The 14,819-nt window shown below is 47.7% G+C and overlaps 4 protein-coding genes across 4 annotated transcripts; 2 read left to right on the plus strand and 2 right to left on the minus strand.

Annotated features, from left to right (window-relative positions):
• Nucleotides 1-83: 83 nt before the first annotated feature.
• On the plus strand, nucleotides 84-941 carry N7462_004643 (uncharacterized protein; the record flags this gene model as incomplete). Its single annotated transcript, XM_057076369.1, has 1 exon — nucleotides 84-941. The coding sequence occupies one exon, from the start codon at nucleotides 84-86 to the stop codon at nucleotides 939-941; it is 858 nt and encodes a 285-aa protein (XP_056935874.1).
• Nucleotides 942-1,190: 249 nt separating this feature from the next.
• On the plus strand, nucleotides 1,191-4,070 carry N7462_004644 (DNA ligase (ATP) DNL4; the record flags this gene model as incomplete). The annotated part of the gene is made up of 5 exons (XM_057076370.1): nucleotides 1,191-1,252; nucleotides 1,309-3,425; nucleotides 3,482-3,613; nucleotides 3,665-3,797; nucleotides 3,860-4,070. The coding sequence occupies 5 exons, from the start codon at nucleotides 1,191-1,193 to the stop codon at nucleotides 4,068-4,070; spliced, it is 2,655 nt and encodes an 884-aa protein (XP_056935875.1).
• A 3,106-nt stretch (nucleotides 4,071-7,176) lies between these two features.
• Nucleotides 7,177-8,071, minus strand: N7462_004645 (Endoglucanase-5; the record flags this gene model as incomplete). The annotated part of the gene is made up of 3 exons (XM_057076371.1): nucleotides 7,177-7,821; nucleotides 7,884-7,949; nucleotides 8,003-8,071. The coding sequence occupies 3 exons, from the start codon at nucleotides 8,069-8,071 to the stop codon at nucleotides 7,177-7,179; spliced, it is 780 nt and encodes a 259-aa protein (XP_056935876.1).
• Nucleotides 8,072-11,703: 3,632 nt separating this feature from the next.
• N7462_004646 (uncharacterized protein) lies at nucleotides 11,704-13,164 on the minus strand (the record flags this gene model as incomplete). Its single annotated transcript, XM_057076372.1, has 1 exon — nucleotides 11,704-13,164. One exon carries the CDS (start codon nucleotides 13,162-13,164, stop codon nucleotides 11,704-11,706), a length of 1,461 nt encoding a protein of 486 aa, XP_056935877.1.
• Nucleotides 13,165-14,819: the final 1,655 nt, after the last annotated feature.

Here is a 14,819-nt window from a genome sequence, read left to right on the forward strand (position 1 = left end):
ATATTTTATATATCGAGAAGAGATTAGTCTCCGGAATCGGAGAATTCAGCCATATCCTTCTAATACATGCTCTCTACCATAGAATGTGGGAAGTAGGTGACTATTTTCGCCGACCTCTTTCATTTTGGAATCCAACAGCCAAGAAACAATCTCGTGAGACCGCAATACCAACAGGGTCTGTATGGCTCCCAGGGATTCCATCTTACTCTAAATGGCGCAACAGCGCTTGTGATTGCCTTGACATTCTTCACTGGACGGCTAATAGTACCATCGCGAAGGCTGCTGGGCTGGAACACCCCACGGTCCTCCATTTGCATGCCTCGCGCCTTATCCTACTTGCGCCTTTTCGGGAAATTCGATCTATGGCCACATCTCTTGCAACAGAGAAGCTTCGTTGGCATAAACGCCATCAAGCAATCGAATGGCAGTATATCTGGCGCTGGATTCGACATGATCAATACAAAGCTCGATTATCCATGATACATGCCGGCGTCACCCTCTGGCATGTCCGGCGATACTCCACAAACTCTTTTCACGAGCCGATGGCTGCTTTCCTCGCTGTGTTATCCCTGTGGGCATATGGATCATGCCACGCGAATACGCCGGATGAGTCGAGTCCACATACACAAGCGTCACGGACAGAATCATTACAGGAGCCGAGTTTTATTCATCTTGATCGGCCTTGTGATGATGAGTTGGTCCAACTTTTCGTTCGCGAGGGCCACTCGATGCGAGGAAACGTAACTGGCGTTGGGGACATATGTGCACCAGAGGGACCAGAGCGGATTTTGCGGGTTGGCTGCGAAATTCTGGGTAATCTCACAGCCTGGGGAGTCTCAAAGAGATTCATCTCTATTCTGACTCGGCTTGCAGATCTCGCGTCGCGGAATGCGGATGGAGAACAGAGCCGCAATGGTGGAAGAACTGCGGACGGTCGTTGACATCAAATCTTTTTGTGAGAAAATTGATTGATATCCGGAAATACCCCTAGGCTTGGAATATACAGTAGCGTTCAATGGATGTTGATCTTAAGGATTTTCTTCTGTTTCTATTGTGGCTTGAGAATATACATACTACGTAGTTCCAACCCGATGATAAGGTGATGTCACACGTGCGCGTCTGTTATCTTATCGTCCTGCGCTGCCTAAATCCATCCGGGGAATCTCCAGCTGTTTGCGACTCTCACAACCATGGATTCCGATGGGATCTTGCCCTATGCTCCACAGTACGAAGAGGAGAATCTCGATGAAAAGTTGCTAACACCTGGTTCTTCAATTTTGAGAGCATTTTGGCTAATAAACCCACCAGATACCCGAACCGGCCGCATAACCGCGCACCCACGCTCCCGTTCCACGAGCTTTACCTGGATCTCTTCAACCCCCTAAGTGACATCAGAAAGCGGCCTAGAGGCCCTGGCCCTGGTCTGTCACGCCGGAAAGTTGGACCTCAGGGGAAAACCTCAGCAAACTTGAACCCTTATGAACTCCGACGCGATGTCATCGCTCGCTTTGTTTCCCGATGGCGGAAGGAAGTGGGGGACGACATTTACCCAGCCTTCAGGCTCATTCTCCCCGATAAGGACAGAGATCGGCCGATGTACGGCATCAAGGAGAAAGTGATTGGGAAAATGCTGGTCAAGATCATGAAGATCAATAAGGAGTCGGAAGATGCCTCCAATTTACTGAATTGGAAGCTTCCCGGCATATCCGCCTCGCGCATGGCGGGTGATTTCGCGGGCCGATGCTATGATGTGCTGTCCAAGCGGCCGATGAGGACTGATCCTGGAGATATGTCAATCGAGGAGGTCAACGACAGACTCGACAAGCTCTCGGCGGCTTCCAAGGAGGACCAGCAGTTGCCCATTCTGGCAGAATTCTATCAGCGTATGAATCCAGATGAGCTTACTTGGCTAATTCGGATAATTTTACGACAAATGAAAGTTGGAGCCACAGAACGCACTATGTTCCATGTCTGGCATCCAGATGCAGAGAACCTATATAATATCTCGAGTAGTCTGCGGCGCGTATGTTGGGAACTTCATGATCCGAATATTCGACTTGAGGCGGAGGATCGAGGCATTGCACTGATGCAATGCTTCCAACCTCAGTTGGCCCAGTTCCAAATGCACTCGTTTGAGAGGATGATCTCTCGCATGCGGCCAACAGAGGAGGACACTGTCTTCTGGATCGAGGAGAAAATGGATGGAGAGCGTATGCAGCTCCATATGGCCTCTGACGACTCAATACCAGGCGGACGGACGTTTCGCTTCTGGTCACGGAAAGCAAAAGAATATACTTATCTGTACGGCAACGGAATATGCGATGAGAACGGTGCTTTGACAAGGCATCTCAAAAATGCCTTTGTGGATGGCGTACAGAGCATTATCCTTGATGGCGAAATGATTACATGGGATCCTAAGCAGGACGCACCCGTCCCATTCGGTACGCTTAAGACTGCAGCCCTGGCAGAGCAACGAAATCCATTTTCGGACGGTCCACGGCCCTTATTCCGCATTTTTGACATTCTTCACCTCAATGGGTGTGACTTGACGAAGTACACCCTTCGAGATCGCCGGAATGCACTTCAGAAAACCATTCGGCCCATTCACCGTCGCTTTGAGATTCTTGAATACCACGAAGCCACTACTGTTGCAGACATTGAGAAATGTTTACGAACAGTTGTGGCAGAGGCTTCAGAGGGACTGGTCCTGAAGAACCCTAGATCTCCATACAGGCTAAATGAGCGTCACGATGACTGGATGAAAGTGAAACCGGATTATATGACGGAGTTCGGCGAATCGCTGGATCTCATCGTCATAGGTGGATATTACGGCTCCGGTCATCGAGGAGGAGCTTTAGCAAGCTTTTTGTGTGGTCTCCGGGTTGATGATGGGAATTCAAGCCAAGATGCTGATCCCATGAAGTGCTGGTCATTCTGTAAAGTTGGCGGTGGATTCACTGCTGCTGACTACCAAGAGGTCCGTCATCACACGGATGGAAAATGGAGAGAGTGGAATGCGAAAAAGCCACCTGTGAATCTCATTGAATTGGCCGGTGGGAATGCCCAGCATGAACGGCCAGACATGTGGATCAAGCCATCCGACTCTGTTGTTATTTGTGTCAAAGCAGCCTCTGTATCCGTGAGTGACCAGTTTCGCATGGGATTGACGCTTCGCTTCCCCCGCTTCAAGAGGCTACGCAAGGATAAGGACTGGAAGACGGCTTTGTCGATTCAGGAATTCTTAGACCTTAAGTCTAATGCGGAGCAAGAACACCGGGAAAAGGAGTTCTCGGTAGATAATTCAAGAAAGCAAAAACGGGTCAAGAAGGCTGGGAAGAAGCCGTTGGCCATCGCAGGCTACGACGAGAGAGAGAATATGCAGTATTTTGGCCCATCAAGCCAAATATTTGACAAGCTCAATTTTTGTGAGTATTCAATGCATGGATATTCACTTCGACAGCTTCTGACAGCACTATTCCAGTCATTATGACCGAGTCAACGTTCCCAGAGAAATATTCGAAAGCCGAACTTGAGCAGTTAGTGAAGGCCAATGGAGGCAAGATCTACCAAACAAACACTGCTGCACCGGATACCATCTGTGTTGCTGAAAGAAGTGAGTTTGGTCATCTATAAATTGCAAGAATGAGGCTAACGTATAGCATAGAAACCGTTAAAGTGGCTTCATTGCAAAAAAATGGAAAAGTCAACCTAGTCAAGCCGTCCTGGCTTGTTGATTGTGTAAAACAGAAGGAAAAGGATGTCGGACTCCCAGATATTCTGCTCCCTTTTGAACCCCGGTTCGTCCTCTAAAGACATAACGAACAGAATGAAGCAAGGCTGACCCGGATTCTTTCGATAGTCACATGTTTTTCACAATGGAGTGCCGAGGGAAAGAAATAGACATCAATGTTGACCAGTACGGTGACAGCTACGCTCGCGATACGACGATTGATGAACTTAACGAGGCAGGCCATATCTCTGAACGGATATCTTCAACGTCCATGCTAATTGGCGTAATCAGATTCTTCAGCGCATGCAGGATAACAAAGCCACATCGGACGGCCCGCTAGACTCGCATTCCCTTCACAAAATTGAGGCACATATCCAAGATATGATTGCATCAGGCTATACAGCGCCTTGTGGATGGCTCTTTCGAGGCCTTACTTTCTTTTTCTATTCAACGCCAAAATTATATGAACGAAAAATTCAAGATGAGGCCAATTCCGAGGAAACACAGCCAAATAATATCCGCCTGACTCTTGCACGCAACATGGCGCAGTTCGGAAATGCCAATCTTGTCCCTTCACTGGAAAGCTCCGATATCACTCACATAATTGTGTCTGCGGAAACAGTTTCTTCAGGTGACATTAAATCATTGCGACACTTCTTAGCTACTAGGACTGGGAAGAAATTGCCACATCTAGTCAATTTAGCCTGGATAGAGGAAAGTTGGAAGAATAGCACATTGCTAGACGAAGAAAGTAAGTTCAACTATATTCAAATATATTTCCCTCTCATTTTCTTCGGATGCTGTGGCCAGAATACTATGATACCAAATTCGGGTGACTAATGTAGCTTTAACTCGTTCAGGATTCCAAATATCGCCATCGCAATAGGCGGACTCGCCGGCATGCTATGAATCCACGAGTGTCATCAAATCGTGTAACTTGATTCAATCTCTTATATCCCAATTAGTTCCTAGTAATCATCAGGTCGTTCCTGCTCTGGTGCCCGCCATTTGCCTTCTTTTGGAGCCTCAGGCGGACCTGGGAATGCCCTCAAGTGACTTGACATAGTTTGTGCAAGTGAAAAAAAGATAATGATAAAATAAAGCGAATTCGTACCCAAGAAATCAAGTCTATTCTTTTCCTGTTCAAGATACGCTGCCATCAAGTTCTCAAGACGTCCTTGGTGTGGCATTAAAAGCAAGAACTTGATGAATTTGGCGTGTCTGGTTCTTTAGTTCATTGTACTGCCAACGACAAACTTTACATAAACCTAGATTATTATTTAGAATATATCCTATTTCTGTAAATGGCAAGGTGTTGAGAATTCGGCATTTAATTTCCTTCGTCATTGTTAACTTTGGCAGGGTATTTCATCGGAAACGTAACGTTCGATATCGTCTATTTAGGGCGACTCATTCGAAAAACTTCCTTTTGATCTGATTTCTGCCTGTCGTTCCTTTATTAGTATTGCGGCTACTGTTGCAGCCCCCATTAATCTCAACAGTCGGCCTTCTTTGCAAAGACGTATTTTATGAAGACCGCAGTATCCCTTGTTTCTGTGGGGTGGAACATAGGCGAACAACCTAGAGTTGGTGATCTGAGTAAGCGCTTTTTCAAAGAAGAGTCCAGATAGTGGGGCTTCTCATTAATTAGAGTGCTTTTCTAGTTTACCAACGTCCAAACTTGTTAAATCTCCACAGGAAGAATAATCGCAATGAGATATAAAGATTTTTTTAAAAATCATGGCGCAGTCGTAAACACTGATGTGGAGATGACATCTAATAATAGGTCAAAATATAGCCCAGAAAGTGATATATATAGCATAGACGCCCAAATGCTCCAACAAAATTGGTTGATTTGTGGTCATCAACTAGTTGGTCATGTGACTGACACCCATAGATTTACGTCAAGACTGTCAGCTAAATATGTGAGTTGAGGGGCGATGTAAGGCACTAGTAGTTAATAGCTAGCTTCTTATCTTTCCTTCCCCCAACCGACCAGTCAAAATCCGTTCGGTTCATCAGATCTAACATCAAAAAAACCCTCATCCTCGACGCGGCGCGTTTCACCTATGCTGTTTACTATCTTTGTGCATGGGAGCACCGATGCCGATGTCTACATTGTATTACTTTGTCTTAACAATAATCTTAATACCTGATACTTTGAAATAACAAAATGACTCAACCAACTATCTAACAAAAAGGAAACAGCTGACTTCGTGGCTAGTTTGAACAAGGCTCCTATATATAAGAATTTAAATAGTTAGTTATTTCGCTTTCAAATTCTTCTAAATCACCCCAAAGACTCAAATAAAGTACTTGAATTTGCTAAGTGATTCCGTAATATGTCGCGCCCTACAAATTCTTCCACTTCAAATTCTTCTATCAGCTATCATATTTCGGAGCTAAACTCTGACTGGAGGCGTTATAACATCCAAAGCAATCATGAGGACCCTGAAATACTCAACGTGGACTGGATGCCAACTGATCGAAATACTCCCGAGTCAGAGCGGTATAACGGCCCTGGGATACTTGTGTTCCTAATACCAGGAGGCTCGATGAGACGCGGAGTTGCTGGTCAATGCGAAATCAAGTCTTCCTCCAACGTTGAAATCAAGGCAATTGATCCGATAAAGCCTCCTCAGAACCAGCATGCGACTTTGGCCAAGGCATCATTGAGTTTGAACCAGGAAAGGGCCGATGGAAACCATTATCTTCTAACAGTAGAAGGGATTCCAATAGCTTACACTTGGGAGGTTAACTCAGACGCAACTTATATGAAATTGAAAGGGGGTGGGAAAACTCTTGCCACTTTAGCGGTTGATAAGGCGGGCAAAAGATGTCTAAAGTTCCCAAGCAAGTTTGATGAGGGATTGGGATTCTTCTTTCTGATGAGTTGTGTATTCATACATTTCAGAACGGCTGCAAGGAACAGAAATCCATAATACTGGCAAAACTTTCCTAGCAACATATACGTCCATCAAAAAAATCAAGCAAGGATGGAAATATGGAAAGCTGCCAAGCCTGCGCATATTCATTAATATGCGACTGCACTGAAATCCCCTCTTCTCATCTTCATTAACTTCAACTTGGGACATGGAATAGCAGAGTACTTATATCAAAAAATTGCATGTTCATCTGGCAAAGAATTCCTATGCATACAACAAGCCGATTATTTCCCTTTTCGCGCTATAATGTACTTGCAAGGGTAGAATAGGTTTGTCAAGGTTACAAGTAGGATTCGTCGGTGGGGTCGAGAAGTTTAAGGGAACAGCAACACCATGATGCTCGGAGATTTATCAAATGGCCCCGTCTTGATAGTAAGAGAAAAAAGGGTCGTATTGTAGAGCGTTATATCAAGGTTATTTTCCCATCATACTATATACTTGATGCCCACCTGCTAGATCAGACAGATGCAAGGACCTTGGTCCATCATCTTGGCTTTGTGGTTAACCCAAGCACTGGGAGTAGTAAGAATTTTGCTCTTGGCAGGAGGCACCAGAAACACAGGTGGTTGGTCCGGTCCATCCAACGCCTCCACATTGGCCCCAGAGAGTCTGTGTTGCACTTGAACCAGAGGATGTATTCGTCGTGACAGTGGTAGTTGTCGTAGTGGTCTTACTTGTAGTCATATGTGTAGTGGTAGATGAGGCTGAAACTGTATTGGCTGTTCCACTGCTCGAGGTGAGGCCTTCGGGAGTCACATCGGTCGCCGTTTCCCCATAGCAGACACATGTGTCCCAGTCCGACGTGGCCTCGTTGGGACAGGCCACTGGCTCAAATTCAACTACGGGGTTGTCGCCAAATATCTCACTCTGAGCCATGATATCAAAATGATAGCTATATCCGTATTGGTTCGTGCTTCCCACCTGAGGGCACCATTGCGCATTGCCATTATAGGGGCACAGGTTGGTGACCATAACAATAATGCTCTCACCCTCAACCCCGCCAGTTCCACAGCTGCTGCATGGGGGACTGCCAGTTGAGGTCAGATTGTAGCATTTTCCGCAGCCGCCACCACACCATGATGCACCGGCCGTGTCAAATAAGGCCTGTGACCCTGCGGCAGTGTAAACCCCGCTACTGATACCAAGCTATGAACTGCAAGTTAGTAGCAGAAAGGAGTGATAAAACCCACTTATTTTATGACACTCACTTGCCAGGAAAAAGCCCCAGACGAGCTACCGCAGCCACAGGCACCTTCTTGGCCATCATAATAGCGCTGTAAAAATATGAGCCTTCTATGTCTCCTGAAAATGGAATAGATGAACCCACTGTCGTGGTAGCCAAATAGCCGGAGACAACAGCACTGATTTGGAGAAATAGAAATACCGCAAGCTTCATGATTGTAATTCCAATATATGAGATATGTGAATAGTCAGTATGATTGTCCACATCTACGCATAGTCCACAACACATGTCATGGGGCTTGTCGCTCTTATTTATAACACTTTCCTATCTCAGCTATTAATACCACAGATTTGGTACGCTCTAGGCAGCTTTCTTCGAAATTCACCAGTGGGGCATTAATAAACCCCGTCGAAGCTGTTACAGTCTAGCCATTTGTCATCTAGTTTGGGGAGGAGATCATCATGATTGATCAGATGCGCTACATACTATATTCGTCACGGGCTCATTAGATCCTGAAGAACAGCGTTGCAAACGCGCCAAAAGGCTTAACACCCCGGTTTGACTGTTAATTGCAAAGCGGTGTTTCATAGTTAAAACAGCTGTCTCTTAGACTTCTGGCTAGTTTCCTCTAGGTGCGGGGCGCTAAGCAGTGGCGGGTCCGTGATGAATTAAGAACGGGGATATCTGAAGATGCCTCGATGTCACTCAGGATGGAAAATTCCAATTTCGCACAGATAACTGTTTAGTTTGTGTGTTGAAGTCCCGGGTATTCATCAATAATGAAAGCCAGCTTAGGGTCAGCATGTCAACTGATATCTAGTATAGAAACAGTTCAAACCAAAACTCAATGGACTTCGGACCGGGAAATGCTTATGATCTCTCGTTGTTGGGGAAACTAAAGTTGTATGGAAGTCACCATGGCGTCTTTTGAAGCTTGTCAACCAGTCTAAATACAACTTGCGGTATAATTAACATCACTGTGTGACCTGATTCGCAGGCCTGTGTCCTGATCAGACCCTCTCCAGCTGCAAAAACCATGAATTTCTGAAAATTGAGTGGCACTGCAAGACCTTTCTCGTTCATGAGGTACACGGCCGGGGCATCGTAATACGGCTCATAGGTGACTGGAGTATACAGGGTCGCTTTGGCCCGATAAGAAAGTGATTCGGCCATGCATTTAGGGGCAGTTTTGGTGTCAAGGTTGTTATAAAACATCGCAGGATCAGATACAGAAAATTTATCCCTACAGAGAGTTAAATTAACCATCATCTATCAGTAAATCGTGGGAAATTGCAAAATTATTTCGAAGACTAGGCGCTCAGCTGTCACTAATCTGGGAACAGTACACGGATCCGACGAGAAAGGAGTCTGTATTGACTATGCCGCTTTCTTCATTGCCAATGCTACCCCAAGTGCATTCACAAACTTTATAATCTCTCCCTTATTTCACATTCCCGGGCTCCTGAAATGGCAAATGCCCAAAAAACAGAAGACTGTGTTTGAGATATTTCTTCTGTCCGGCTTGTGATTTTCCGCCTCGTCAAGGTTTTGAAAGATATTTGGTTTCTGGCAGCTTTTTTTGCTTTCATAGCGCGTGTACCAAACCAAGCCTGTGCAGATCAAGAACAACCATGAAGCAAAAAACATACAACAGCAGGGATTCGCTGGTGGTCACCCACCCAACTACTAACCTGCCGGCGTGTGGCTTAAGTACGGCTGAGCGGACGGGAAGCCCTGTTCTCCACACCCTGTGGTCGTATGTACTGGGTTGATAATGAGAAGGAATTGAATCCCTTGGCTTACATCGCCGTGCGGCACTCTGGCCCCAGAGAGACAGAGGGATGGGCGAGCACCAATTTAGCGTCGCGCGACTTGGGTGGCAGGGTGAAGGCGCAATAGATCGGGTGAGAAGCTGGGTTTTGTAGTCCAGGCCTTCATTTTAACCTAGATATCAAGAGTATTCGTTCAACTTGGACTCAGACCGGTGGCTCCATTTTGATCTTGCATTAAATCCTACAGTGGAATACTTTGTGCTTGTCTTCCAAGTCTACAGCCTCTGCTGCGCAAATCCTTTCCACCTTGTCAAGCACCGCGGGTCCAGTGCACTTCAGCTCGATCCATTCCAACAGAGCAGCGCCATTTAACACGTTAAGAAGCTCTGCAACGAAGCCTAAGAGATCCCACAACGAAGACTGTATCGTGCTCACGAACAGCTTTGTTAAGGATTCATGGACGACCAATCCTAGCGATCCGACTACTATCTCTGTTCCTCAGCCAGATACTCATTGATTGATAATTTGATTCCAGGTCCACAGATAGCCTATAGGGCCAACTAATCAAGCATAGGAATATGAATTCTGTCAAGTTCTGCCAATTTTATCAATATAATAAGACGTAGCAGAAGAGAATAGAATATAATACACGGGTAACAGCACAGGATAGAGACCTAAACAATCTCCAGTGAGGCAACGTTTTAGTGGAGCATTTGCATATTTGGATACCCTGATAACGTATAGTTTGCAAGACGTACGGGCATACACTTACCCAGCTGCTCATTACGATACGTTGATTGCTGGAGTCTCAATCCATTTTTTTTCTGGCTCTTATCGATGCAAATATCCAATATGATTGCCGCTATCGTCTTTCTCTGTGCTATTCTCGCTGTCCGAACCATACTGTATGAAGAGAGTGTCGTCAAAAGGTGGATGGCAAGCCGGCAATCTTCACGAAGGGCAGGCGGACTACATGTGAAAAGTGAGACTCGTTGCAGTCTGAAAGGGGCTAACGTTTATCAAAACCGGAATACATCTGCTCGAATGGCCACAAATATTTTATATATGTGTGGTGAACTCGAAAAATGGAGTAACGGAAGTAAGCTCTCTGTATTCGACTGCTGAGGAGCAATGTAATCAGCACACCTTATTGCTTGGCGGTCGCACTGGGGCTCCTCGGGAGTAACACGAATTCAGGTAGGGAATGAAATACCAGACATATGTGAATATTATATAAACTACGTTCAAAGCCTTTTGTTACACAGAAAAAGGTGGGTGCATATTAGGGTAGGTCAAGAACGGCTCCAAAGCTCCGGCGTAGATCAAGGTTACAATTGTCCGACTTTTTGGATAAATCTGTGTCTCAGTATGTATATTACATTATGTGCTTCGCGGTTCCCGAAAGACCGAGTACGCTAGATGACTGCCAGGATGGAGCTGCCAAGTCAAGGAAGATTGACGTCGACCGGGCCCGGATAGCCAAATCAGTCCCTGCCTGCGACCCATCCAGACCACCAGGCCCAGTGTTTTGCCTTTTCATTCCGGATTCTATGAACAAATGACACACCAGACCTATACACAAAAGAACAGACCCTCTAATGAAGGCAGCGAATCGCTCATGCGGAGAATAAGGCTGACCACACGGGGATGATCTCATGGCTGCGGGATGATATCACACCACAGCCGGCGCGGGGCACAGCGGACTCGAACGGCGCGATCACGTATACAGTATTACCGGGGATTAAGCTAGTAGTACCGGGAGAGAAATAAAACTAGTTTTGAGATGGATTCTTTGATGGAGACTGTTATACTCTGAGGAGTGGTGGATATGAGGAGATTCACAAGAGAATCTAGAAACTAGCGCTAGGTTCGGTGCTCGAGAATGAAAGGGGTATGTCACAAAAGAAAATGGTGTCGGCCAGGACACATGCATCCTAGTCCAACGCCGCGCTCGTATGATAAAGAACAATGAAGGAAAATGAAAAAGGTGAAGAGAGATCAGAAATATGTACTGGATAGCACACACGACCGCGCTCGGCGCAGCTCGCGTGGCATATCCACGGGATCGATTATTTAGGCGGAGACACCCACCCATCGCGATGGAACAGTGTCGTTGTCGTGGTCTTCGTAGTCACCTGACAATCGATACGGGTTGCTCTTCCGCGGAGGGAGCATAATGCGTGCCCGAGTCGGAATATCTTCGCGTAGCTTGCCGCTACGGCGCATGTTCATTTCTAGCACAACCATACGAAGGAAATCGCTGTTTTCGCGGGGTTCTCGCTGACGCGACATGGGAGGTACCTCAGGATCGAAGGTGTAGTATTGATCCCGGTTCTTGGAAGGGACGACATGGAAATGGTTGCGCCGGTGGCCACGATCACGGGACCGGCGATAGGTCTGCATTTGAATCGAGACAGGACAAGAACCTGCCGGGTCCTGTTTGTCGCGAGGGTGATCATGATAGACACACATCTCTGCTGGAGAGATGGGGGTCGGGTTCAGATATCGTCGGAGTGCAGGGGAAGGCGGTTCTTTCATCGGTGGGGGACGACGATCATCGGTCATTTCGGGTGTGATGGTGAACAGAGACCGCGTGAGAAAATCCTCAGGTTGAACCGAAGGCGTTGTGAAGGTTGACACGGATTGCGCAGCGGATTTGATGGCTCGTAAGGATGCAGTGAGGTTTGATTTAAAAGATGATCGTAGGCGTGGGAATGTCCCAAAGGAAGCAGACCGTTTTGAAGGCTCGTCGCCGGCTTGCCGAATGGGTTCATCGGGGTTCTCAAACTCCACAATCTCCAAATCATCCATCTCTGTTTCAAGCAGGGGGTGGTTCAAGGCGCAATCCTCGGAAGTCGAGTACCGAAGGTGTCGCCTTTCCGAGCTTTTATGGCTGGCCGGTGTGGGAGGAAGAGATGAGCTGCACGGCGACCCAACATCGGGCTCGAGCGAAGGCATCGAGTCGCTGGAGAGTGACCGTGCTGAGAAAGAGGGCTCCAGTTCGGATTCATTTCCAGTGGAATATCGATCATGGTCCTCGTCCGGAGGGCTTAGCAAGATATCCAGAGGTGTATTGCCTGAACCACCTAGCAGATAATCATCTTTGGACTTCAGGCCTTCCTGCATCATCCGACTAAATTCCTCCACATGGTTCCCACGGGGAAGTTTCCGAGGCCGCCGAGTGGACCACGACCGTCGTGGCACGGGTATTGCCGTTGCATTCAACATGGAGGCGACTGAGGTTGGTAAATGACGCTCATTGGAAGAAGAAGAGGAGGAAGATCGACGAGATGAGGCCGAAGTTTTGGACAGGGTACGCGGCCGTGATTCCCGATGCAACGGGGTGCGGGAGCCCCGTTTAGGTGGGATTACCACGGGGTGTGTGTTGGACGATCCGGCGTTCTCGGTCTGTTTGGCAGGAAGGATTCCCGATTGATTGAGAGGCGGCCGAGCCGAGTGATCATGGCTGCTAAAGGGCTGCATCGCCTTTTGGGGCGGGGCCGAGGTGAAAAGAAAGGCTCTTGGGACCATCATCTTATAGAGTCATACCCGTCCGATGGTTTGCTGCGAGGCCTTGGCCGGAGGAGGCACTCTGGTCGAGCGTCTGGGCGAGATACATTGATGGGGGGAATGGAGGCGGATTGGTCTCCCGGCACGACTGGTCGAGAGAGACCAGTAGCGGCGCGGATTGGACTGAGTTTGGGAGGGGAGTTGGAGGCGGTTAGAAAGCAAAGAGGGTAGTTGGCTGGCGTAGTCGGAGCGTCACACTTCGGTTGGTTGGGAGGAGAGTCGCTGGAGAAGGCGGGGGAACTGGAAGGGGGGAGAGCCAAGGGAGGACGGTTGACAGAGGGAGAGAAGGAGGAAGTCTAAGAGGGCAGGCAGAGGAAGATAAGAAAAGTGGTGATCTCAGCGGAGGAGGATGATAAGAGAGCGTATTGGGCAGGTACGCGTGTGACGGTAAGGAATCGGGAGGGCGACCGAAGCGGTGGTATTTTTGGGCTGGGGCTGGCGCAGGGCTTACGCAGGGCTTTGCCGAGGGTTCCGTATTATTATTATTATTCATTGATTGATTGGGGGTCTGCATGATTGGGCGCGGGGACAAGACTGACACCGTACCATGAATACGGGCCCGTACCATGCCGGCTTCCCGGATGCGGGCTCCCATTGTGGGATTAAGAGATAATGGGATATTATGGGATATTATGGGATACTACGGGGGCTATTATATGAGGGGACTATTCGATTATGGAAATATTTGGATTATGTGACTTGTATGGGGGTGACTTCCACAAGGTGATCTGTCTGCCATTACTAATGGCCCCTCTGCGTTGGCCCATCCACTGTCCACCTCAATACTCGATACCGTACGCCGGACTGCGTCCTCCTTCCTCACAATACCATTGCCAACTTCCCGCATTCTCTTCCCCCGGGATGGGCCTGCCTCGTCTGGGCTTAGTTGACGGGCAGAGTGGATTGAGTGGGTTGAAGGGTAGCATTGTAATGGCCTTCCGTCGGGGTGGAATGTTCCTCCGGTGGAGCCACAGAACGCCTTGCGATCTCCTTTTCCCTCTTCCTCCCTTGGTTCTGTGGCACTCGCTGACTCTTCCCCCTTCCGCCTCTTCACACGTTACAGGTCAAGTCGCCCCCTCTCCTGACAGGCCTATCGGATGAGACTGGCAATAGTTCCTTTCGGAGCGCTCTAGTCCCTGTCATCCTGGATCATTTCCACGACCTTCCCGTCCCTTTTTTTTTTTTTTTTTTTTTTTTGGCATGATCCCCTTTTTCAGTGCTACTTCGAGTGGAAAAACCTACGGTGAAGGAATTTGTTGACCCAGTCGTGTGTTGGGATACTGTCTGACTCCGCTGGGTGGGCCGTTTAAGGTTGGGTTTAGTGTGGTGCCTGCAGATAGTTCAGCCGCCGTTCGCACCCAAAAATCCCTTAATGGTGCAAGATCACAGCATGCGAAGTCCCCAAAGAAACAAAAAGACATGAAAAGTCGCCGAAAAAAAACAAAAAAGAGAAAAAGAAACCAAACTCAACTATCGATCGGGTGTGTCTGCTTGTGTAATGCCTGAAACACCTCTGAGACCACGCATCTCGAGTCGTGGATGTTTTTCGATCGAGAGAATTAGTTCCTTATCTCGGGAGCGGTCGGGCGACCTGGTCGGGATGAACCATTCCATATGTA

Source organism: Penicillium macrosclerotiorum (assembly GCF_028827735.1).
Source record: "Penicillium macrosclerotiorum strain IBT 26536 chromosome Unknown utg000003l_segment0_segment0, whole genome shotgun sequence".
In the NCBI taxonomy this organism is placed as follows: Eukaryota; Fungi; Ascomycota; class Eurotiomycetes; order Eurotiales; family Aspergillaceae; genus Penicillium; species Penicillium macrosclerotiorum.